Source organism: Schistocerca gregaria, chromosome 4 (genome assembly GCF_023897955.1).
Source record: "Schistocerca gregaria isolate iqSchGreg1 chromosome 4, iqSchGreg1.2, whole genome shotgun sequence".
Lineage (NCBI taxonomy): Eukaryota > Metazoa > Arthropoda > Insecta > Orthoptera > Acrididae > Schistocerca > Schistocerca gregaria.
In genome coordinates, this window is record NC_064923.1 from 326,948,511 (window position 1) to 326,976,171 (window position 27,661).

Consider the following 27,661-nt stretch of genomic DNA (forward strand, 5'->3'; position numbering starts at 1 on the left):
CGTTTCCAAGACCACTCCTAGCTGTCTCAACTAAAACCTATGCACCACCTGGGGTGGTCCGAGTGTGTGAGATGATCAGAGCCTGTCTTCGTAGTATTGGTTTCAGCACAACACTGGACAAAGTGTTTGCATCATACACAATATGATCACCGGCCGGAGTGGCCAAGCAGTTCTAGGTGCTTCAGTCTGGGACCGCACAACTGCTACGGTCTCAGTTTCGAATCCTGCCTCGGGCATGGATGTATGCGATGTGCTTAGGTTAGTTAGGTTTAAGTAGTTTTAAGTTCTAGGGACTGATGACCTCAGATGTTACCTTCAATGCGGAATTGACCGCCAGATGTAGGAGAGGAGGACCCGCCAATATACAGGATGTTTATAAATGCATATCGGAGTTTTAACGCTTTATAAAATATATTACATTAAAAAAATGGCTCTGAGCATTATGGGACTTAACATCACAGGTCATCAGTCCCCTAGCACGTAGAACTACTTAAACCTAACTAACACACATCCATGCCCGACGCAGGATTCGAACCTGCGACTGTAGCGGTCGCGCGGTTCCTGACTGTAGCGCCTAGAACCGCTCGGCCACCTCGGCCGGCTTTATTACATTAAACTTACAGCTATAAATGATATTTCACTTGAAAGAGCAACTCAAACAGTTTTAACAAGAACCTTATAAATGTTTAATGTGAGCAACATTTGTCACACGGCACACATCAAGTCTATAGCCGAGTTCTTCCCAAATGTTGATAAGTGTGTCTTCAGTGATTGTAGCAACAGCTGCTTCAATCCGGTCTCTTAATTCAGGGAGGTCCGCTGGTAGCAGAGGCACGTACACACGATCCTTGATGAATCCCCAAAGGAAAAAATCACATGGCTTTAGGTCGGGTGAACGTGGAGGCCGTGCAAAGCAAGTCCTGTCATTGGGCCCCTCGCAGCCTATCCAGCACTTGGGTACAGTGAAGATCAACCAATCACGTACTTCACTATGCCACTGAGGTGGCGCACCATCTTGCTGGAAAATGAAGTTCTCTGGCTCATCTTCTTCCAACTGAGGGAACAGCCATTGCTCTAATGTATCAAGGTAAGAAGTGCCAGTTACAATAGGTTCACCAAAAAAGGAAGGCCCATAAACTTTCCGCCAGGATACCGCACAAAATACAGTCCGTTTAGGGGAATTTCGTTGCATTTGTACCACCTCGTGAGGATTTTCTGAGCCCCAGATGCGGTCATTGTGAGTGTTAATATGTCCACTAAGGTGAAAGGTCGATTCATCACTGAAGAAAACATGATCCAGAAAATCTTCATCGTCATGAAACAACATTTTGTTTGCGATGTTGACACGTAATCCATGGTCTGCCGGCTTTAGAGCCTGTAATAACTGTAAACGGTAAGAACATAGTTGCACGCGTTTTCTTAAAACTTTCCAAACAGTCGACACGGGAACTTGTAATTCGCGACTAACCTTCCGGACTGATTTCTTTGGGCCACGAGTGAACGACTCAATCACTCGCTCAACAGCCTCTTCACTAACTCTTGGTCGTCCTGTGCTCTTCCCTTTACAAAGGCAGCTGGTACCTTCAAATTGATGATACCATCTACGAATGTTATTATCACTTGGAGGATCACAACCAAACTTCAGCCGGAACGCAATTTGCACAGTAACTACAGATTCGGTCTTTGCAAACTGCAAAACACAAAAGGCTATCTGTTCACCAGTCGCCATCTTCGCTACTACCGCTGCCTAGCAGATTGCGGCGCGGAAACATTGCGCGCTGTGCATGTGTACTGGTGCCAAACACAACTGTTTGAGTTGCTCTTTCATTTGACATATCATTTATAACTTTAAGTTTAATGTAATAAATATTATAAACCGCTGAAACCCATTTATAAACACTCTGTATTAGGTTACTGCATAAATTCTTAGCGTTTTTCTGCAAGTTTAATAACAAACACTACAGATACACATAACAGAGACTTTAGCCATCTATAATATATTATCCTTCACTATTTATAAAAATCTGCCAAATCTTTTCGATAACGCAATTGTAGAAATCACATGATTTTGAAGCGAAGAACTCGTCGAGCCATGGTCGGAGTGCCATTTCATCCAGAAATAAAGTTCCTTGATGGCTGTTCGATAGAGAGCGCAAAATGTGAATATCTGTGGGCGCAAGGTGAATGAAGGTGGGCGTGCTTTTCGTCAGTCTAGCAGAATACGGGCGGGCGTTATCGTGGATAGCGTCACTTCACGCAGTCTTCCTGGTCGTTGTTCTTGGATTGCGTTTTCAAGATGTCTCAGTTGTTGACAATAAATATCCGCTGTGTTGGTTACAGCTCAGGGAAGAAGCTAATGAAAGACCTTTGGGATAAGTAAGAACGTCGATTTCGCTCCAGAACTTCGCGTTCAGCATCGCTGCCTTCTCTAGTTTCCGCTCTTGAGGAAGAATGTGCTGCCATTCCTCCACAGACATTCAGACGCCTCATTGAAAGCGTCCCCAGCAGAGCCCAAGTGACAAAGGCTAGGGATAGACACATTCCTTATTTAAGTCCAGTAATAGGGGTCCAGATACTTTTGATCAGACAATGTTCCTGACAGACCATGTTTATATTAATACCCTTCATTTACCACATCATACACATAGTTTTGGCTTTTAAAATCATCCAAAGTGTTTATAATTTTAGTTTAGTGTAGGCGACAAAAGTCATGAGTAACGATTTGTAAATAATGAACTGTAGCCCTTCGTGTGAGTTTCTACATCTACATCCATAGTGTGCATTCTGATGTGCATGACAGAGAATAGTTCGCATTGTATTACATTTTAGGGTTTCTTCCAGTTCTTTTCACCTGTAGAGCGAAGGAAGAATGACTGTTTGACTACCTACGTGCACTACCTTCTCTGCGAGAATGACACGAGGGGCTGTAGTATATTCCTAGATTATCCCCTGAATACTGGTAAGAACTCAAATTTCGTATAAGTTGTTGGCTGGGAAATCACATGGAATGGGCTCATACGCCTGTCAGTGGTTTCTTCCTCCGCTGATTCTGGTCCGTTTGTTTGTGAATATGAGAAAGGTGTGTTATATTGTATGTGTAGAGCGTAGGTGAGTTAGTGTAATGGATGCGCGTACAGTGTAGTGTTACGCTGGTGTTAAATGATGATGATGATGATGATGAAAGAATGGAGAAGTGGAAATCCGGTGCCGACAAATAGCTTACTCCTCTCCGGTAACACAAAGAGTGCCACTGTTCTTACCGTCTCCATCCAACGGGCGGATCACCATCAACAGCGTCACATGCGCACGCTACATGACACACTGCTGCGAGATCTGAATATAATCCAGGGCTTTGGCGCAAAACTGATGATCAAGAGCTTTACGCCACCATCCTTTCTCTCCTTCCCGGCCGAATATTGGCAGTGAAAATTTCATCAACCATCAGGATTCGAACAGGCTTAGCTCCGAGTCGAGGGCCAGCACACAGGGGTCTGTTAGCGACCTTGGCTGCGGAGACGGGTACTAAATATTTGTCCTTGATTCTGCAGGATAGTTTAAGTGTCTACCACTTCAGATTTTTCGGCATTTCCATTATGTTCTCCCCACAGAGTCAAACAAACCCGTGACCATACGTGCTGCCCTTCTTCGTAAACGTCAAATATCCTTTATTCGATCTGTTTGATATGGACCTCTCACGAACGAGCAGTATTCTTAGATGGGACGCGCGATTGCTTTCTAAGCAGTCTCTTTTGACGATTGACTGCATTTTCCCGGTATGCTACCAATCAGCCGAAGTTTGGCACTTGCCATAGTCCCCAATTAGACAATTCTTAAACCGCGTGACAACACGCTTACTAAAATGAAAGAGGAAATTCACGTTTTGTAATATGTGCCACAAATGACACATCAGTACGGTACTCCACGCACAAGTAGCAAGTTGACATGATGTCGAGTGCTTTCTCTGCAGCGCAGCTTTTATATGCCATATTAGTCGACACGAAAAAAAGAAAACGGTCATTATGTATGACAAAATAAATGAGCAGATGCGACGAGAGAGGAAGCTTGAAAATTCTTTGTCAAATATGTGTGAACAGCTGAGGTCATCGGTCCCTGGACTTAAACACACATTAAACTAACTTATGCTAAGAACAAAACACACACACACACACACACACACACACACAGACATGCCCGGGGGAGGACTGCCTTAAACCGGGCAGCAAAATTCTTTGAAGATTACTTCCTTCAGGGTCACTAAAGTCATGGGATAGCGATACGCACATACAGTATATAGATGGCGGTAGTATTGTGTACACAAAGTATACACATTGGCGCAGCTGTCATTTGTACTCAAGTGATTCATGTGAACAGGTTTCCGACGTGATTGTGGCTGCACGAGGGGAGTTAACAGACTTTGAACGAGGAATGTTAGTTGGAGCTTGACGCATGGGACATTCCATTTAGGAAATTGTTAGGGAATTCAAAATTCCGAGATCCAAAGTGTCAAGAGTGTGCCGAGAATACCACATTTCAGGCAGTACGTCTCACCACGGACAACGCCATAGCCGACGGCTTTCACTTAACGACCGAGAGCAGCGGCATTTACGTAAGTATCCGGTGCCAACAGACAACCAACAGTGCGTGAAATAACCGTAGAAGCCAATGTGGTACGTAGAATGAACGTATCCGTTAGGACAGTGCGGCAAAATTTGGCTACTGGGCTATGGCAGCGCGGACGCGAGAGCCTTTGCTAACAGCACGCCGTCATCTCTAGCTCCTCTCCTGTGCTCGTGACTGTATCGGCTGGACCCTAAGCGACTGGAAAACCTGGCCTGATCACATGAGCCCCTTTTTCAGCTGGTTAAGAGTTGATGGTAGAATTCGAGTTTGGTGCATACGCCACGAAGCCATGTACCATAGTTGTCAACAAGGCACTGCGCAAGCTGGTGGTGACTACACAATGGTGTGCATTGTGTTTACATGGAATGGAGAGGGTCCTCTGGTCGAACTGAGTCGATTATGGACTGGAAATGATTATCTTTGCTTATTTGCAGACCCTTTGCAGCCAAACAACGAATGAATTTTTATGGATGACAAAGCACCGTGTCCCAGGCCACAATTGTTTGCGACTGGTTTGAAGAATACTCTGAACAGTTCGAGTAAAGGATTTGGCTACCCATCGAACATTCATGGGGCATAATCGAGAGGTCAGTTCGTGCACAGAGCCCTGCACCGGCAACGCTTTCGCAATTGTGAAAGTCTATGGAGGCAGCATGGCTCAGTATTTCGACAATGGGCTTCCAGCGAGTTGTTAAGTCCACGCCATGTCGAGTTGCTGCACTATGCTGAGCAAAAGGATCTCCGACACGACAGTAGAAGGTATCCCGTGACTTTTGTCACCTCAGTGTAATTAAGGGTAAACGAGGATTATCGATTCCTATTGGTCATAGTGCGAGAGAAATTAATGAAATGAAGTAAGTCACTATGACGAGAAATCCAACTACTTCAGACAAAAATGTTATTGGCTACTCTAAGATTTCATGTCACTTGTGAATCCAAGTGTGTCAAAAAATTGTTCTTTTGCTATCCAAATGTTTTAACCGCAAGTACCACTTCTCTTGGCGGTATCAATGACAGATCTTTCACGGCATTACTGAGAACAAATAGCATTCCTTTATTTTCTTTTTAATCTCCTCCAATTTTGCCTGCGGCCTACACTCTTTTAACATACAGCATATTTTGTTTATTGCTGTGTAACTGTTGCGATAGTGTTTTTTTACTTTGATGTCAGAAAGACATCATGTTACTCAACTGAGACACTTACGTGTTCTTCGCATGAAGTTGCTATGCTCTACCTTTTTCCTTCTCTAAATCACGGGAGGTCTGACGTGCACAGAAGTAGACTTCATCGACGGTTAAAAACGAGCGTACGAGTGAATGCTTCGGCTTTTGTCAGCAGCATTTATGTAAAACTGTATGCGCTTTCTCGCATGGATGTGCTGGGTGGTTGTAATTCATTGCCGTACTGGGTACCCAACTTTATAGGAATGATGTTCATACTGTACGGTGCTTGATTTGCGTTGTTAGTAATGTTAGTGTTATGACTTGCCGTTAGGTGCCGGTACTGGTACGGTGACGTAGGGCTGAAACACAAGCATCAGTGTGCGTTACAGCTGCAAGCTGTCAATAAGGGTCTAGGCAAGGTGGGCAGGGCTTTACTCGTAAAGCTGTTTCATCAAAACAGCAGCAGTATTGCCGCTGCTCTTCTCTTCTATCGACGCATTGCTCGTGGGGGTCACTTGGTATTTGGTAATACATCTGGAGAAACTGAATCATTGGCCGATCGTTCCATAGTGCGTGGCCACCAAGACCTCGGATTTGAACCCGTCTGATTTCTGCCAATTGGGTTAAATGAAGAATAAGGTTTGTCAAGGGCACACTAACACACATTGGAGGATGAAGATGGGCATAGTGAGAGAGGTAGCCGAGGTCACACCTGAGATGTCTCGGGCAGCAGTAGAGCAATCTCTAGAGGAGTTCCAGGCTGTCGTGGATGCAGAAGATCGTCACACTGAGCAGCTTTTGTAGACTGGAACGTAGACATAGTACGCAGTTACCCAATGTTACCCTCTCGTCAGAAATTAAATGTGTTTCTTCCAATGGCTTATTCTTTATTTCTCTTCCGCCTGTCGTTACAAATGCTTCCACCAAGTTTCATTATCCTGCGATCATTCATTTTTCTTCGGCGCCCTCTCAAGTAGCGAAAGTTTGATTATAATCACCCTGTAGACTTGTCTTCAAATGGTTCAAATGGCTCTGAGCACTATGGGACTTAACATCTGAGATCACCAGTCCCCTACAACGTAGAACTACTTAAACCTAACTAACCTAAGGACATCACACGCATCCATGCCCGAGGCAGAATTCGAACCTGCGCGGTAGCGGTCGCGCGGTTCCAGACTGAAGCGCCTAGAACCGCTCGGTCACAGCGGCCGGCAGACTTGCCTTCGTTTCCATGCAACATGCAGCAGCAGAGTTGGGGGTGACGAGTTTAAAACCATCCCGCGCAACTCCGTGGACTCTTGTTGCGCAATGAAAGGAATGGGTAAAAATGCCTTTATTATAAGGGAGGCTATGTGATCACACCAATTCACATACCGGAAACAGTATTTGTACGAGTTGATTGATTCCAGTTGAGACTCATTGTTATTGCAGTCATAGGATATTACCTTTTCTAAGCATCTAAAATAAGATGGAAATCCTTGCGCCGTTTTGAAATCTTACTAAACTCTAACTGCGTATTGGTGCATCTCTTTCATGTAGCACTTCATGCTTCGTGTGCTTTAAAATAAACTTACCGTTCCCGTGCTACAGCCGTTTGAAAACATGTTTCCTAGGTACGTTTGCAACAGGGTAGTCATTGGGGGGGGGGGGGGGGGGGTGCTTACGTCGAATAGGTTTATGTCATTTGACGTCCGTCCTATCTCTCTGACTTGGTTTGAGCCCCATTCGCTTGTCTGTGAGTGTTAGAGCAACATGGCTGAGTACACGTTTGATTCTTCTGCATGACGAAGTTCATGGTAGTGGAAAAGCTGCTCGTCGCCTTTGTCAAGATCGTTATCGAATGTTCAAATGTGCGTGAATTCCTAAAGGACCAAACTGCTTAGGTCATCGTTCCCTAGACTTATACAATACTTAAAATAACTTACGCTAATGACAACACACACACCTATGCCCGAGGGAGGACTCGAACCTCCGGCGGGAGAGGCCCCCGCTGTGACGTAGCCCCTCAAACCACTCTGCGCGGCTAAGATCGTTATCAGCAGTGCCCGACTCAGTTGCATATCCTTTGGCCACAATTACGCAACAGCTTCGAGAAAGGGTACCTTCATCATTAGCAGGCTTGACTGGGGTGCTCCAAGGAGACGGCGCTCATCCAAATTGGAAAAGTCTGTGCTGCATCACGTTGAAGAGAACCCGTCAATGAGTACACGAGCAATTTCTTGGGCTATTAATAAGTGAAATTCAAAAACAATCGATGTACTGGATCACGCCCAATAAATTATTTGCAAAACTGGTCGCGTTACAAACATCTTTTAAAATAGTGCTACACGAAGATGGTATGTTTCCAGACATCGGTTCAAATGGTTCGAAGCACTATGGAACTTAACATCTGATGTCATCAGTCCCCTAGACTTAGAGCTACTTAAACCTAACTAAGCTAAGGACATCACACACATCCATGCCCGAGGCAGGATTCGAACTTGCGACAGTAGCGGTTGCGCGGTTTCAGACTGTAGCGCCTAGAACTGCTCGACCACACCGGCCGTTCCGGACATGGGCCCCAGTTCAAAATATTGTCTTCTCAATCCCTTCTACAAGTACTAGAAGTTTGTAAGGAGAATTTTAGACCACCCTGTAGATAATTCTACCATCTGAAGAACTCTCAGATAACTGTTAACACCAAGTATTTCTGAAAGGACTTACCAATTTTGAAAATTTATGTAGTGTATTTATTCATATGACTTACTGACATGGTTTTGGTGTCATTTTTATAAAAGTTCGTAAAACTTTTGCTTGGTACAAACACGGCATTCTTGATGAAGTGTTGGGTGCCGTGAATATGGCGGACATCCAATCGGCGCATCAGCTAGTCAACACCTCCGGAGAAAACAGTACACCCTTTTAGAGGTTTCCAGTTCACTCAAGATCTGTTGTTGTAGCAGTGCCCATGGAGCACATGAAATCATTACATTTACAGATCAATAGCGCAAGTGGTTCTGATGTAACAGGTATCGACCCACGCTGAAACACCCATATTAGTACATGGTGTGGCCCCCACGGGTGGCAGTGCAGGCGCTGACACTGGAATCCAGTCTATCGTACAGACTGCGAATACTGTCCTGGGATACGTTATGCCACGCCAGCTTAACTTCTTCATGTAGTTCTGTAAGAGTTGTTAGTTGAGTCACTTCTCGTCCCATCATCTGCCACTCATGCTCGATTCGAGACAGGTCTGGAGGTCGTGCTGGCCAGGGAAGTTGTTGCACGTCTTGAAGAGCATTGAGTTTCATAGGCAGTGTGTGGGCGAGCATAATCCTGTTGGAACAACGCATCACCTTTCTGATGCGTGCTAACAAACGTCGGCACATACCGAGCGCTGGTTATCGTCCCCTCCAGCAACACAAAAGGTGAATGAGAGTCGTAGAGTACGACAACCCAGACTATGAGGCCTCGGACAGGGCCAGCATGTCCTGGACCAATGCGCTCTACACTTGCGTGCACGCAGGATCCGCTTTTCATCGCTGAAGATCACGGCGCGTCATTCTACCTTCAAAGCGATTCTCTGGGGGCACTAGTCGAGCCGTACACGACTATGCTGTGGCGTGAACAAAAGGCGAGCTAGAGGTGAACGTGTCTGTAGTACCATTGCTAAGAATGGGTTCGCAACAGTTCATGTTGACATGTCTGAGCTCTTTTATCTGTGCTGTGGTAGCTGTACAATCTGTCACTGGTGCCCTTACAATACGACGATCCTGGCGGGTGTCTGTGCTGCGTGATCAGCCAGAGCCTCGACTACGGGTGTGAGAATGTTCACGTACCCCTGATACCAGCGTCGTTGCACAGCTGGCGCAGCACGTCCAACTTGTGTGTCAATTCTTTAAAAGGACCATCCCTCCACTCGGAAGGCCACAATCTGACCCCTTTCAAACCCGCTCAGTTGGCTGTAGGAAGCACGAGTGCGTATCCGTGGCATGGTAGCCTGCTTGCGTCACGCGTTTGCACCACACTGAGCCTCCCGACTGTGAGCATTCCCTAGTAAAGGGTAGACACAGATGGCGTTCTGGTAGCTACAGACAACGTTGAAACCATTATCAGTACATCTACAGCGGATCAAAATCGGCGTCCTCTTTCCAAGTTTATTACATTTTGTTCCGGCAGTGTATTTACATGGAAAGCGATTATTGAGGAAATCCCAAACTTCGATGAGGTAGTGCCATCTTGCATAAAGCGCACATACGTTCTTGGTCAACCTCGTAAATCAGCCGTATTAAAAGGCTTTAAAAAATTTCGTTTATTGTTTTCTCTTGAAAAAGAATGGGCTGTAAACTTGGTCAGTGCACAAATATGTTAACTTCTGAGGTATCACAAACATGTTTCAAGATTTGTCGTGGAATTTCATTGCCTCAAATCCTACACTCATGCTTTACCTAATTGGTAAAGTCGACTCATCGCTAAAGATTTTTTTTTCAATGAAAACACTGTATTTATCCATTTTATATAACGTTTCCCTACAAAAGCCCTTACGAGTAATAATAGCAGTATCTTTTAGGCCTTGCTCAATTGTTGGTTTGTACTGTTCGAGATGCAAATGTCTTCTTAACACACGCCAGTCACATGTGGGGTGCCCACCTCGCGAGAAGAGCTCCGGTCGATTTTTTAGGACTGTTAACAAAGCTTTGTCTCACTTGCTCTGCAGCCTCCTCAGACACGCGTGGTCAACCTCAAGGATCTTTTTGTGACCTACCGAGAACCCAGTCTCAACAAATCACTTACACCACTTATAAACGGTAGGCATACTTGGAGGATCTTTTCTGTAATCTGTGCGAAAATTGGGTTGCGCAGATGTCGCAGACTTCAATACCTCAAACCAAAATACACAGCGAGCACGCCTGGGACCAATTAACACAATTGCCACTAGAGCTTTCAGTGATGTGATTTGTACTAGCGAATACACTAGTCGAAATCTGATCTATTTTCCTACAAAATTAAACCAGGCCTAGGGCTGTACATCGTATGAATACGTAGTTATACATTTTCAAAGTTTTAAATTCCTTTTGGAGACATCCCGTCTGCCATGTTAGTTTTCAAGACTCATTGGTATATTTGTTACTTTTCATCCTTTGTTGTATACAGGATATACGATATATGACATTTTACATACCGTAATCAATAAAATAACATTTACAGTGAAACTAATTTGTATCTAAGGGTTCAAAGAATAATGAAATACAATTAACACTTATAATAAAAGAATAACATTTTCATGCTTCAAGAAACTCATTTAATGATTAAAAGCAGTGTTCAACCAAGCAGGCTTTTACCTGGATTTAGTCTGTTTATTGCCTTATAAAAATTTTATCGGGCCAAGTAAGGCACTGTATAGTTTGATGCCTAGGGTGCAGGATTCCATTCTGAAATAGTGTTGTTGTTGCGTTTTGTAAATTGTTTTGTGCCGGCCGGGGTGGCCGAGCGGTTCTAGGCGCTACAGTCTGGAACCGCGCGACCGCTATGGACGCAGGTTCGAATCCTGCCTCGGCATGGATTTGTGTGATGTCCTTAGGTTAGTTAGGTTTAAGTAGTTCTAAGTTCTAGGGGACTGATGACCTCAGAAGTTAAGCCCCATAGTGCTCAGAGCCATTTTTTTCTTGTGTTGTAATCATTTACTTTGTAATGCTGATAAATTTGCAAGTATTTTACATTTTCCTATTCACGTGCATCACATTTTCAAAAATGGATGTGTAAAAGGAACAGTGAAGAGACTTTTTTTTAAACAATGAACTGCAAAATATTCCTTGACTTACATTTTCTTTTGCTCTTATCATTCTCGACTATAGTCTGAAAGATTTTTTGCTGGCAGCACTGTTTCCCCAATACAATACACCATAAATAACTATTGAGTAGACTTATTCGAAACACACGCATCTGAGTATGTCACTTCTTGTGCAGTTTCTTAACAATCTTATCATGTAACAGACTGTATTTAATTTTTTATTTAGCTATTTGAAGTTTTTGTTGTTTCCGAAGATCCAGGAATCTTATATAATTTGTCTTTATAGTTGTTTGGTGCACAGTTCGATGTGGCAAGACAATGGAGTTCTGTTCTGGATTGTGTTTCCGTCCACAGCAGCAAGTTTCTCTATTTTTATAACTGAATGTGATGCTATCTGCGGCTTCTCGAATGTGTTTCACCAGCGATTCCTCTGCGATGCTATTAATCAATATACACTACTGGCCATTAAAATTTGCTACATCACGAAGATGACGTGCTACAGACGCGAAATTCAACCGACAGGAAGAAGATGATGTGATATGCAAATGATTAGATTTCCTGAGCATTCACACAAGGCGCGGGTGGCGACACCTACAACGTGCTGACATGAGGAAAGTTTCCAACCGATTTCTCACGCACAAACAGCAGTTGACCGGCGTTGCCTGGTGAAACGTTGTTGTGATGCCTCGTGTAAGGAGGAGAAATGCGTACCATCACGTTTCCGACTTTGATAAAGATCGGATTGTAGCCTATCGCGATTGCGGTTCATCGTATCGGGACATTTCTGCTCGCGTTGGTTGAGATCCAATGACTGTTAGCAGAATATGGAATCGGTGGGTTCAGGAGGGTAGTACGGAACGCCGTGCTGGACCCCAACGGCCTCGTATCACTAGCAATCGAGATGACAGGCATCTTATCCGCATGGCTGTAACAGATCGTCCAGCCACATCTCGATCCCTGAGCCAACAGATAGGGACGTTTGCTAGACATCAACCATCTGCACGAACAGTTCGACGACGTTTGCAGCATCATGGACTATCAGCTCGGAGACCATGGCTGATGTTGCCCTTGACGCTGCATCACACACAGGAGCGCCTGCGATGGTGCACTCGACGACGAACCTAGGTGCACGAATGGCAAAACATCATTTTTTCGGATGAATCCAAGTTCTGCAAACAGCATCATGATGGTCGCGTCCGTGTTTGGCGACATCACAGTGAACGCACATTGGAGGCACGTATTCGTCATCGCCATACTGGCGTATCACCCAGCGTGATGGTATGGGATGCCACTGGTTACACGTCTCGGTCACCTCTTGTTCGAAATGGTTCAAATGGCTCTGAGCACTATGGGACTTAACTTCTGAGGTCATCAGTCCCCTGGAACTTAGAACTACATAAACCTAACTAACCTAAGGACATCACACACCTCCATGCCCGAGGCAAGATTCTCCCGTAGCGGTTCCAGAATGTAGCGCCTAGAACCGCTCGGCCTCCCCGGCCGGCACATCTTATTTGCACTGACGGCACTTTGAACAGTGGACGTTACATTTCAGATGTGTTACGACCCGTGGCTCTACCCTTCATTTGAGCCCTGCGAAACCATACATTTCAGCAGGATAATACACGACCCCATGTTGCAGGTCCTGTACGGGCCTTTATGGATACAGAAAATGTTCGACTGCTGCCCTGGCCAGCACAATCTCCAGATCTCTCACCAACTGAAAATGATTGGTCAATGGTGGCCGAGCAACTGGCTCGTCACAATACGCCAGTCACTACTCTCGATGGCCTGTGGTAACGTGTTGAAGCTGCATGGGCAACTGTACCTGTACACGCCATCCAAGCTCTGTTTGACTCAATACCCAGGCGTGTCAAGGCCGTTATTTCGGCCAGAGGTGGTTGTTCTGGGTACTGATTTCTCAAGATCTATGCACTCAAATTGCGTGAAAATGTAATCACATGTCAGTTCTAGTATAATATATTTGTACAATAAATACCCGTTTATCATCTGCATTTCTTCTTGGTGTAGCAATTTTAATGTCTAATAGTGTATTAGCGTCATCGGTAAACTGAAACGTCTTTTTGTACTGTCATTTAAGGTTAAGCCATCGACATTGAGCAGGAACAAGATAGGACACAAATTTTTACGTGGCACAAACTCGGTGCTATGGAGAAGAACTAATGTATGAGTGCTGAGATAGAAAACCCTGGCCTGGATGTAGATGAATGGAAAATGTTGTAGGAAGCGGGTTACCTGTGAGGTGGCCGGCGTGAGCGAGGACGGGGCGGTGGGGAGCTCGCTGCTGGACAGCGACTTGAGGCGGTCAGCGTGCGACAGGGGGCAGGGCTGCGACGGCGACGACGAGGGCGCCAGGCACTCCACGGAGCTCCACTTGCCCAGCAGGCGCGCCAGCAGCCGGTTCGTGGGCGGCGCCTCCCGCTCCCTCTGCGGCTTCTTCTTCTTCTTCCGCGGCTCCCGGCTGCACACAGCCCAACAACCATCTCAGCGTCTGCACTTACGAGGAACCTCTCGAGTGCGAGATCGCGGAAGGCCAATGACCCCCCCCCCCCCCCCCCCCCCCCGCACATTTCATCAGCCATGCACACACAGTATTGACTGCTAATCGCAACAGGGAGTGGCCCTGCAGGTATCCAACGGTAAGCACAGCATGAGGCTACGGAGTTGTTGGAGTGCTTAGTCTACGTGCAACTCCAAACAGTGTTACAGTCAGACAGGATGCCACAAATCCTGCCTCCAGCGAAACGTATTAAAGGACGACCTTTGTCCAAGGACCGGGTACTAAAAGTGATTGCGTACATGGAAGATGTTCCACAGATTTTGAATATGTCCGCAGCAATATGACCGCGTTGTGCATAAGAAAAAATACGGATATTTAAGGGAGGGCAAGGCACACTTGTTGCAATAACTGCTGTTTGCGTCATCGTGACCTACTACGTAATATGCATCGAATTCCAGTGATTTCAAGGAAAGCAGCGGATGGTTGCATAACACTGTTACAGAACTGGAAGAAATTTCAAACAAAACGTCAACTTGACGATGCACAGCAAGCTGCGGAATAGGCCTGAAAATTTGTGGATGACATAAACAAACTTATCTCATAGTTCAGTGAGGAGTTGGTTTTCAACTCCGATTAGTCGTGATTTGAAGAGAGAATGTATATGAAAGGAACCCTGGAAATTAGAGGTACCTAGAGAGCTGTATCAAGATCAACTAACATCAGTGCCTTAACGCATTCGTATTCAATTATCTACATGTTACTATAACTGGACAATTCTTTATTTTGCTGCGAGAAGTTGGAGGTGCTAAACTGACACACAATGTCTTTAGCGCAACGCAATCTGACTTTCAATAATCTCTACAAAAGAATGGCCCTGGCTAACAATAACAAATACCTTTCATGAATCACATACCTCACAAAAAATCTTCGTTACTCGAATTACTGCAATACAGCGAGCGCCAATACTGCCAGCTAAATGAAAGGTTCTAACTACTGAAGGCACTAATTACTGATAGGCATAGTTATCAAATAAAAAACTTTGATAAAGAACAAACAATGTATTTGCCTTAATAAAGTTCAAAAGTCATATATATATATATATATATATATATATATATATATATATATATATATATATATATATATATATATCAATTCATGACATCCATCTTTACAAACTTCCTTTTTCTGGCGGACACACGTCCAGATCGTCCTCTCAAAACTCTGCCATCTCTCTCCCCACATCCACCACTGCTGGCGGCTCACCTCCAACTGCGCAACGCTATGCGCAGTTCACATCCAACTGCGCAACACTACAATAGCGAATATTCCAACAATGCAAACCAGCGACAGACTGCACACAGCACAGCCAGTGATTTTCATACAGAGCGCTACGTGGCGTTACCAACATAAATTATTTAAAGATTTAAGTGTGTTACGCTAATCGAAGATGGGTGAAAACTCATAAAGAGTCTTGCCATAAATAAAGTTACATACTAAGTGGCTGGTCGGTCTATTTCTTCACTTGATTCCTGCGGTGTACCTGTTCTGCCACTGAACTCACAAACTGTGTCGGGTTTATTATTGACGGCAGGTACGCACAGCCTGCGCCTTCACTGGCTGGTATGCTTCCTGAAGGATATCAGGCCGCAAGCCCATCCATATGGGTTAGCCCTCACACAAGCAACTTAAACATAGCTCGTAATTCCTAAAAATCTTTGCCTTCCTCGAGATTCAGTTTCATGCTACTTTATTCTCGGAAAGCTACCTCAACATTTGGAAGTTAAATACGAAGCGTATGATGCAGTCCACGGGCCCCCTTCACTCCCGCTTCCTCGTATCTACGTGTTGGAGAAATCCAGAAATAGGAGATGTACAGAGACAGAATGTTGATGAGAATGGGGTCCACCAAGAGCATAGTGAAAAAGAAGAAAGAGACGGGTATGAGACAGGATGTTGAGGAGAATGGGGTCCACCAAGAGCATAGTGAAAAAGAAGAATGAGACGAGGATGAGACAGAATGTTGAGGAGAATGGGGTCCACGAAGAGCATAGTGAAGAAGAAGAAGAATGAGATGAGGGTGAGACAGGATGTTGAGGAGAATGGGGTCCACCAAGAGCATAGTGAAGAAGAAGAAGAAGAAGAAGAATGAGACGAGGGTGAGACAGAATGTTGAGGAGAATGGGGTCCACCAAGAGCGTAATGAAAAAGAAGAATGAGACGGGATGAGACAGGATGTTGAGGAAAATGGGGTCCACCAAGAGCATAGTGAAGAACCAAGAATGAGACGAGGATGAGACAGAATGTTGAGGAGAATGGGGTCCACCAAGAGCATAGAGAAAAAAAAGAATGAGACGAGGATGAGACAGAATGTTGAGGAGAATGGGGTCCACCAAGAGCATAGAGAAAAAAAAGAATGAGGCGAGGATGGGACAGAATGTTGAGGGGAATGGGGTGCACCAAGAGCATAGTGAAGAAGAATGAAACAAAGGATGAGACAGGATGTTGAGGAGAAAGGAGTCCACCGAGAGCATAGTGAAAAAGAAGAATGAGACGAGAATGAGACAGGATGTTAACACGCGATCTAGTGTAAGAGCATAGTGAAGAACGAGAAGAATGAGACGAGGGTGAGACAGAATGTTGAGGAGAATGGGGTCCACCAAGAGCATAGTGAATAAGAAGAATGAAACGAGGATGAGACAGAATATTGAGGAGAATGGGGTCCACCAAGAGCATAGTGAAGAAGAAGAAGAAGAATGAGACGAGGATGAGACAGGATGTTGAGGAGAATGGGTCCACCACAGAGCATAGTGAAAAAAAGAATGTGGCGAGGATGGGACAGAATGTTGAGGAGAATGGGGTCCACCAAGAGCGTAGTGAAAAAAGAATGACAGGAGGATGGCGATAGCCGTACCTGCGGCCGAATATGGTGTCGGCGAGGGCGCCGGGCGCGGGGTCGGGCCCCACCTGGAAGGCGTCGGCGAGCGTGCGGAAGACGTGGTCGGCGAGGAGGCTGCGGCCGCGCGTCATGTGCACGCGGCAGACGGGGCAGCGGTCGGCGGCGGCGGGCCGGCAGCGCGGGCACAGCAGGTGTCCGTGCACGCACTGCGACGCGGGCGGCGACACTGTCTCCAGGCACACCGGGCACTCCAGCCCCGCCACGATGCCCGACACCGCGCCGCTCAGCCGCTGCAGCGTCAGCGGCATCGGCCCGCAGCACACCGACTACAACAGCCCTCTCACCTCAGCGCACAGCCAACTTCAAATGTACACACAATAACAAAACGTTTCTTTCGAAATTAATTGGCTCCGAGGCGTTGTGTGTTAACCGGAGGCCTAGAAACGATGAGAGGCTCCATCCCCGCCGCAGCTGCAGTGGTCCACAACCCCACGACGACTACCGCAGTCCACTTCACCCCTCCGCCGCCCCACACCGAAGCCAAGGTTATTGTGCGGTTCGGCCCCCGGTGGACCTCCCCAGGGAACGTCTCACACCAGACGAGTGTAACTCCTATGTTTGCGTGGTAGAGTAATGGTGGTGTACGCAGAACTTGTTTGCGCAGCTATCGCCGACACAGTGTAGCTGAGGCGGAATAAGGGGAACCTGCCCGCATTCGCCGTGGCAGATGGAAAACCGCCGAACAAACCATCCACAGACTGTCCGGCTCACCGGACCTCGACACAAGTCCGCCGGGCGGATTCGTGCCGGGAACCAGCGCAACTTCCCGCCCGGAAAGCCGTGCGTTAGACCGCACGGCCAACCGGGCGGTCCGGCTCCGAGGCATACTCGTATATTCATTTGCAATGTGTCCAGAAAACCAGTTCAAAAAATCAAATATTTATTTTAACTCCCGAGTAATGTCAGTACGTTAAAGAACGTGTCCTCGCTCAAATGCAGGGTCGAATCCGTTGTGGCATACCACTGGTGAGATCGTCAAACAAAATGTGGTCCTTATCGTCCCTTCTGAATGACGATGATGGGTAAATGATGGCTCTGAGCACTATGGGACTTAACATCTGAGGTTATCAGTTCCCTAGAACTTAGAACTACTTAAACCTAACTAACCTAAGAACACCACACACATCCATGCCCGAGGCAGGATTTGAACCTGCGACTGTAGCGGTGGCGCGGTTCCATACTGAAGCGCCTACAAGCGCTCGGCCACTACGGCCGGCTCTGAATGGTGATTCTGCTTAAATCGAGCAGAGTACGTGGTCTTGTCGACCTCCAAAAACATCTCGTTTCAATCGATCCCACACATGTTCGATTGGGTTCATGCGTCGCGACACCCACATACACCACCACCACGGCGGCAGTGTTCGTATTCCGCCGTGCCGCCCGCAAATTTGTGGCGGCGGGGGGGGGGGGGGGGGGGGGGGGGGGGGGGGGGGAGTTTGCTTCACTCCACGGTAGCGCCACCGCCGTACGAGTGTTCCCGGCGGCAAGCTGCCACCGAAGCCTCGCTCTCTTGTGCATCAGCCACTCTAAGTGAAGGTTCAAAAAAAAAAAAAAAAAAAAAAAAAAAAAAAAAAAAAAAAAAAAAACTGCAAATGTGTGTGAAATCTTATGGGACTTAAGTGCTAAGGTTATCAGTCCCTAAGCTTACACACTACTTAACCTACATTATCCTAAGGACAAACACACATACCCATGCCCGAGGGAGGACTCGAACCTCCGCCGGGACCGAGAAGGTTCAACTCACAGACTTTAAACTGTTAGGAGTTGTTTTAGGTTGCATGTAAATAGACTCGCTCTGGACTTGTGGTCTCCAAATAATTTTTTTATTATTTTTATTTTTTTGCACGTCTAGTTCTGTAGGAGCAAATTGAGGAGCAAATCTCCAAGGTCATGGAACGTGTCAGGACACGAAATTACAACATAAAAGTAATAACAGATAAAATAAAATGTTTATGAACCCAAAAAAGACAAGGCGTTAAGTTTACATAAACGTAATCGACAATATAACACAGGAATCAGCTCAATTTTTCAAGGAACTCCTCAACAGGATAGATGGAGTGACCCATGACGAACCTCTTCAGTTTCCATTTGAAAGCGCATGGGATTACTCCTAAGATCTCTGAATTCTTGTCGTAGCTTACTGAAAATGCATGCAGCAGTCTACTGCACACCTTTCGGCACAATTGTTAAGGAGGTGCGATCGTAATACAGATTGGATTTGTGCCTACTGCCAACTGAGTGAAACGTGATAATTCTGTTAATTTATGGGAATAATCTGATTTTGTTAACAAGAAACGACAGTAAACCATATGTTTTGAGAGGCCAATGCCCAAATACCCAGACTAATGAGACGGTGTGTGACAAGAGATATGCGAGCTTACACCACTTATTGCCCGAATCTTCCGTTTCTGAGCAAAAAATATACTTTGAGAATGGCAATAATTACCCCAAAAAATATAATACCATAGGTTATAAAAAATATGAAAAAATATAAAATTATGAAAATAAGCAAAGTAGACTACTTTGGCAGGATTAAGTCTTTGAACAAGTTGCTGAACGTGGGCTTTCCACGACAGTTTGCTATCTATCTGAACAGCTAGAAACTAGAACTGTTCAGTTTCTTTAATCACATGCCCACTCTGTGTCGGTTTTTGTTGAATTGTGTGTTAGAAATTGTAAAAACGTAGTCTTACTATGATTTAGCGTTAGTTTGTTATGTTATGAACTGCACTATTTGAAACAGGGCCAGTGTTGCACGCAACATCCTTTACTACCAAGCTAGTGTCATCAACAAACAGAAATATTTTATAAATACTTCTAATACCAGAGGGCATATCACTTATATAAATAAGGAACAGGAGTGCCCCAGCACTGGTCCCATGGGGCACCTCCCCCCCCCCCCCCCCCCCCCCCCGCCCCCTTCACCCATGTTCGTGTAATTCTGATGGTCGGCTCACTGTCGTAGTATATAGTTGTGTGTCGTTGTTAATAAAGAACTGCAGGTACCACATCATTTCGGGAGAACCACATAAGTTACTCAATTCTCTAACATGCTGAAAGAACGTGTTCACGAGAGCAGCGCAAGCATGCGAGTTGTCGTCCACAAAATGTTGGCGATATGGTCCGACGATTGCTTGCAGAATCTCGTCATTGCGCCTACAGCAGCGAGACTGCCTTCAACCACCACGATAAGTGAACGGTGGCCTCATGCAATGCCACCCCAGAACACCACTCCAGAACCACTTTGATGCGCATGCCGGACACAATCTTTGAGGCGTTCGACATACCGAGATGTCTCCCAACAAGTTGTATACGATTATCAGGGTACACGAATGACCGAGTTTCGTTCGTAAACAACATACGGCGCCAATCCTGGGGCGACCTGTCTGTATGATTGCTCGCCCATCTGCAACGGAGTCCGTGGCCTTGTGGGGTATGACGTGGTGCTTGCCATGGTCGCCGGGAATGAAGATTCGCATCATGCAATCGTCTGCTAATAGTGTGATGCGATACATGACATCCTGTAGCCTCTTCGAACACCGAATTCAGTCCTGGAGCACTCAACTCACGGTTTCTTTGACTGAAAACTTGTAGCTACCGTCAATCCTGTGCATCCGTCGAATGTGGATGGCGTGTGTGGTGTTAGGCCTCAACACTGCCTGTTAGTTGAAACCGTTTCCACGTCTGCATCACATCAATTTGCCTCCGGTGCACACGTCGGGCACCCTCGTTGACAAGCCTTCTGAGAGTAACGTGATCAACGGTCGCAATTGTCCTTCGTGGCATGATGAATGTTCGCTCTACGTCTTTAATGCCTCCGTTCTGATACTTTACTTTCAACTGAAACGTTGCAATTAACTCGAAAGCGGCATTCTATCCTAGGCAGCACTCATGGTAATTGTGTGTATGTTTACAAACAACGTCAGGGGTGGTCTTTCGATCGTTACAGCAATACAACAGAAACACACCTGCATGACATATCAGGATGATTCAAAACTTTTTTTGGTATGTGTAAATAACATATACAACGAAACCGTGTGAGATTATGGCAATGGAGGACGTTTCTCCCGCTTAAAATCATACTGACGGACAATGCGCCAGCCTTTTGTGGGAAACTTTGGCCTGTGGGAGGATTGACCAAAGTGAACATCTGCGTTGGTTCTGAGCGTTCTTTGACTTCCCAGCAAGAGTGGTTGTACCCAGATATTAGCTCGATGTCGGCTGTGAGAGCCCACCTACCTAGAAAGAGCTTTGCGTGGTAAGTAAAGATGAAAAGTTGCAGCTACTACCGTATCTACTAAATCTATACTTTGCAAGACACTTTACGGTGTGTGGAGAAGGGTGTTTTGTGTACCACTGTCGCTTCACCGTTTTCCTGTTCCAGTATTCATGCTTTGTGGATAAAACGATTGCTGGTAAGCCTCCTTTCGACCTCGAATCGCTCTAATTTTACCTTCATGCTCTTTCCGCGAATATACGCAGGATAAAGCTACATACTGGTTGACTCCAATAGAAACGTACACTCTCGGACAGTACACCACACCGTGATGCAGAACGCCTTTCTTGCATCGTCTGCCACTCGAGTTTGCTAGAATCTCCTTAACGCTTTTGCGCTTATTAAATGACCCTGTAACGAAACGCACTGCTCTTACTTGCGTCTTCTCTGCTTCTGCTATCAGTCCTGTCTGGTATTATTCATGTAGGCTTTTGTAAGTTACATACTTTGTAGATGGGTGACATTTCCTGAGAATTCTTCAAATGAATCTGTCTGTCGATTAATATTACGTGGTCGTTCCACTTTAAATCGATTCATACGTATAGTCCTTGATATGTGAAAGATGTGACTGCTGGTGTTTGAATGGAAACAAGAATGTCCAGCTGCGGAAGACTCAGCACTGCCTGTGGTACCGATATGGGCTGAAAGTGCTTAGCGAGAGGAGTTCAGGTATCCTTGGGCAGCCAACGTGACGAAGAGAATACACGCAGGCGTGTGCATTGGGAACTTATCAAAAAATTAAAATTAAGATTCCAAGTTACCAACAGCGATATGGAAATTCCATTTAATAACATAAGAAAACATAGCAGCGCATGCAAAATTAAGAACCTCGTTTACTTTATCCCACACTCATTACATAAAAGTAAGACGTATGTAGTTTTATGTCAAGAGAATACAGACGAAATAAATGATCGGTGATACCATAAATTGCATTTTAGTAATGAGTTATATCCATAGTTTCTTGTGGTTTAATTTATTAGTTATGAATAGATTAGCTCAGTGGTGTTGCAAACCATTAATTTAACATTGATAACTGAGTGATTATATGTTGTGTAAGAACAAATTAACTTGCGTTTTAGCACGTTTCATATAATAAGTCATTTACGTAAACGTGTCAATAGGGTAGAAAAATGCAGATTTTACATTGTGTTAAGATATGTCGTTAGTGATAGTGCGGCTGGGAGGGAGGCAATAAAAGCGACAGTCGATGATAAGTTAAATAGTTGTGGTAGTGGGGGAACACATGAGGTGGGAGCATTGGATGAGAATTGTTCTCCGGGGATCGGAAATGAGACGTCATGCAGGAAGCGGTTAGAATAAAGATTTCGTATAAGTAGACAGTACCGACTAATTGGTCTGCTTAGTTCCTGGGATGTATACAGTCACATAATTGAAAATGACTATTTTTTGAAAGAGAAGTCAGTGTGAGGCTTATATGTCTCCCTGAACTCTTTAAAGTTTTCCCGAGGTATCGTGGCGAAAGGAGTAACCGGCTTAGTGCATTAGACGGCAGCTGGCATTGCAGTGTCAACTGTTTTCAACCGGAAAAGGACTGGAGTTACGTTAAAAAAATAGACCCCCGATTTGAAACTATAAACTAAAATGTTGTATAGTTTAATCAATCATACTGACTCCAACTACTTGCGTTCATTTTATCCAGGGTATCAAATAACAAACTAATTTGTAATTTATTTGTTCAACCAATCACTAGACAAATAAAAAAAATATTTTTTTACCAACTTAAACGTGACGGTTTTATCTGAAGGGTGTTTTGGACAGTTGTTGCGTAGCATACACTGTGAAGGTTGGGCCAGTACTTCCTCATTTATTTTGCTTTCTGTTGAGTGTTGGTCATTATTTTCTTATTTTGAAAGGAAATCAGACGCTAACCTAGGTCTGATACAGGGTTTGAGTACAACCCCGAAGAGCCAAGGAAGTATCGGCAACCACTGTCAGTATGTGTTGTGTGGCCTGCAAGATGGAGGCAGGTTTGTTCCCCCACAGCTCTCTTCTCCCCTGAGCACCTTCTTGTTTGCTTACTTTTGCGGCCTAAGGAAAATCGCACTATGTATGTATTTTGTTTATTTTGGTATATGACTTCCGTTATACGCTATTGTATCGTGTCTATATTAACGGAAAAATCACAGCACTAAAAATTAATGGAGTAGATTTGTCTAGGTAACATACTTAAGTGATTAACATTGCAAGATCGCAGGTTAATGTAAGTTCGAGATACGGAACTGCAAATCTGAAATGCGGGTACATTAGTAACCACTCTAACTGCCACAGTGTTCAATGCAATCATGCAAATGTGCTTGCATTGTCTTGTTCAGCTGCTGGATGTCGGTTTGTGGGCTGCAGTTCCATGCCTGTTACACTTGATCGGTTAATACATGGACGGTTAATGCTGTTTATGGATGACGTTCGAATTGTCATCCGATGATGACCCATATGTGCTCGATTGGAGATAGATCTGGTGATCTAGGGGGCTAAGGTAACTTGTCGACATTCAGTAGAGCATGTTGGGCCAAAACAGTATGCGAGCGAGCGTTATCCTGTTGGAAAACACCGTCTGGAATGCTGCTCAGGAATGGCAGCATAACAGGACGAATCACCAGATTGGCGTACAAATTTGCATTCAGGGTGCGTGGGATAGCCACGAGAGTGCTCTTACTGTCGCATGATATCGCACCCCAGACCATAACTCCAGTTGTAGGTCATGTGTGTCTATCACGCAGATAGTTTTGTTACCCTAACCAACACACGGCTACCACTGGCACTGGAGCTAAAAAAGCAGAGCAAGCTTTGATCAGAAAACACAACAGACCTCCACACTGCCCTCCAACGAGCTCTCGCTTGACGTCACTGACGGTGCAAATGGCGGTGATTTGAGGTGAATGGGACGCATGCTACAGAGAATCTGGCTCGGAGATGTTCTTGAAATATCCGATTTGTAACAGTTTTTTGTGTCTCTGTGATGGCAAGTGCTACTCATGTTGCTGCTGCAGATGCTGTACGATGGGCCAGAGCCATTAGCCGAACACGATGATCTCCCACCTGGGTAGTGTCACGTGACAGTTCGGAGCCCGTCCTTCTTGCGACCGTACACTCTCGTGACCACCGCTGTCAGCAATCATATACAGTGGCTGCCAGCCATGTCTTTTTGCAGTATCGCAGAAGGATCATCCAGCTTCTCGTAGCCCTATTACACAACCTCGTTCAAACTCAAAAACGCGTTGACAAAGGCGCCTTGGTCACCTTAAAGGTATTCTTGACTAACATCAACTCATCACGTCCAATCTCAAAGGTAACTGACGCTCACGACGGTCACAGCGTATGTTTAAAGAGAACCTGATATGCATTCGCACAGTGGCGCTGCTGGCGACTGTACTGAGATCTGAATAGATATCATATTTCAGAAGTACGAACACGCCCACCAACTTTCGTGTATGTCGCACAACTCCATCTTGACGTTGCAATTTTTTCCGCCTTTGTATGTAACAGCAGATACATTACAAGTAACAAGTAATAAACATTAGGCGGCCGGTGTGGCAGAGCGGTTCTAGGCGCTTCAGTCTGGAACCGCACGACCGCTGCGGTCGCAGGTTCGAATCCTGCCTCGGGCATGGATATGTGTGATGTCCTTATGTTAGTTAGGTTTAAGTAGTTCTAAGTTATAGGGGACTAATGACCTCAGATGTTAAGTCCCATAGCGCTCAGAGCCATTTGAACCAATGAACATTATTTCAGGTATACTTTGTTCTAGATGTCCATTGTCGAATAGCATCAACAGTTAAGTACTGAAAATGTTTGAACACAAAAAAGGTTACAGTTTATGCCCTTTTTGTACCAGCTGCATCTGAAAGATAATCTACACTAGCTGCGATATTTTACCGTTGTTGATAGATGCTAAAACCTTGGCGCCGGAATCTTGATAATTTGGGAATCGGAATACGTATAACTTGGTTTATGTTTCTAAACGTCGTACAGTATCATTCGAAGGTATGGAGATTGATTATATGTAGTCAAAACGGGTGTACTAAGGTCATCTGTAATTTAGTCTAATGCTACTTTTGATATAGATGCCCATTTGGGTCTGTTGATGAACCACATGAAGGCCTCCTACGAATTTGTGGCTGGATTTTCGCGTAGTCTCGTTCTTCAATTTTTGAGCTCTGCCGAGGCCGCTACTTACCAGACAGCGGGCGCTGTTTTACGAATTATGTTAGATATTTCGCGAAATGTGCCTCTATGGCTAACGGTGATCCATTGTGTACAGACTGCTTAGTTAAGTTAGTCTGAACAATATATACTAATACCTTCATCTGCTGACGGGCGTTGATATATATCAACGGGGACAGGTGCAAATGTGTGCCCCGATCGGGACTCGAACCCGGGATCTCCTGCTTACAAGGCAGACGCTCTAGCCTTCTGAGCCACCGAGGGCACAGAGGATAGTGCGACTGCAGGGACTATCTCGCACACGCCTCCCGCGAGACCTACATTGTCACCTTGTATGTCCACACACTACATTCGTAGTGTCCCACCCCAACACACTCATTACTCGTGGAAGGCATTCTTACCAAGTCCCGTAAGAGTTCGGGTAACATGCGTGCATTCGCACAGAAGAAGATGATCATGGCCGGTATTGCCAGAACTATATACTTATATGGATATGGTGTCTGTTCTTTCAGATATGTCTGAAAGAACAGACACCATATTACATAAGCTTAGTTAAGTCGTCTGCTTTTTTATTTCTTTTAATTGTGCAACGGGCTTTAATCTACATGCGTGTTACTTTTTTCAAGCAATTATCACAGTAGCACAATATTTCTGAAGTGACAACTTTTCAGCCTTCTACTGCAGTTATAGCTAATTTTCCACTATTGACCGATGTCAACTGTTAGGCTATTTTACAGCGGTGGTTGACGTGCGTAAGGACAGACCAAGAAGATGTCCAGCCACCGGTATATGACGGGCAAACACAAAAATCGCGACAAGAACTCCTGCATATAATTAGAATAAAAATATGTGAAATTCAAAAGTTTTCCGGCGTCTAGAGTGTTCTGTTAAATTTCGGACGAACTGCCAGATGTCAGTGACTTGCTGCACAATGCAGCATAAACCTCTCCCTTATTGCAAAAATTTATTTCTAATAAACTATGCTAGACACAGCTATGCAGTTGGTGAAAATGGTTGCTTAGCTCGGTAAGTTTTTTATTCATACACTTTCACATGTAACACAGTTGTTGGATCGTTCTTTTTCTCTGAGCCTGGACATGTCGGACCTTTACGTTACACTTGAGAAACAGGAATTTCAAAAATGTCTAATGTTTCAATAAGGTGGCGCATCGCCACACTGGGGTTTATTTCTTCTCCAGCTCTTGGATGAAGCCATTCTGGACAGATGGATCGGTCAAGACGGTTCAACATGATGGCCGCAACATTTACGACTCTTGACTATTTGTAGGGGTTCTTTAAGAGTAAATCTTCGATTCGAAGTCCGTATTATTCCTTTTCGAAATGCTAGTACTAGACGATAATAATTTTCATTTATACTTTATGGATGAGTCTGGTGGTAAAGTGTATTTATTTGTAAAACCAGTATTGCAATTTCGATCGTGTGGCTCTTATCAAGTGGCAATTATTTTCCTGGTTACGACCATCTTGTGCTATTTGAAAAAAAAATAAAATAAAAAGGTTCAAATGGCTCTGAGCACTGTGGGACTTAAGATCTGAGGTCATCAGTCCCCTGGAACTTTGAACTACTTAAACATAACTAACCTAAGGACATCACACACATCCATGCCTGAGGCAGGATTCGAACCTGCGACCGTAGCGGTCGCGCGGTTCCAGGGTAAAGTGCCTAGAACCGCTCGGTCACCCCGGCCGGCTGCTATTTAAACTGCAACGTAAATATGTTACTCGTATTCTGCACGGTTTTTGCTCTCACCCGTAATGTTGAGTGAGGTAAATGATTACATATTTATTTTTCTTTCATATGAAATACAAACTGGTTTCGTCGCATCATATTCTGTGACATCATGTCTATTTGTTACTACTTACGAATCCGTATGTTAACTGCGCGAATTAAATGCATTGTTTGCTCACTATATTGCTTATATTCGACGTTATTTTTATTCCTATTTGTTTTTCTTCATCTCGCATTTAATGGAGGTTTCCGAAAACTTAATTGACTTCTGAAAAATGTGTTGTTTGCAGCACCTATTAACAACGTGTGAAAACATTGGCGTAAGTACTATCGAATTTTTAACATTTGTAAGAAAGAATTGTGTAATCACCAAGACTACAAAACATAGGGTCTACTCATCTGTATCTACATCCATACTG

The 27,661-nt window shown here is 44.9% G+C and overlaps 1 protein-coding gene and 1 non-coding gene across 2 annotated transcripts in view; both read right to left on the minus strand.

Moving 5' to 3' along the window:
• LOC126365739 (uncharacterized) overlaps positions 1-27,661 on the minus strand; it is a 106,240-nt gene that overhangs the window by 17,985 nt on the left and 60,594 nt on the right. Inside the window, exons 3-4 of the mRNA XM_050008189.1 lie at positions 16,990-17,300; positions 13,811-14,036 (exon numbers count right to left, since the gene is read on the minus strand). Of these exons, the coding sequence (XP_049864146.1) occupies positions 13,811-14,036; positions 16,990-17,300 (537 nt within the window). The remainder of the gene's footprint in view (positions 1-13,810; positions 14,037-16,989; positions 17,301-27,661) is intronic.
• On the minus strand, positions 25,683-25,757 carry Trnat-ugu (transfer RNA threonine (anticodon UGU)). Its single transcript has one exon. It is a non-coding gene; the product is annotated as a tRNA-Thr (tRNA).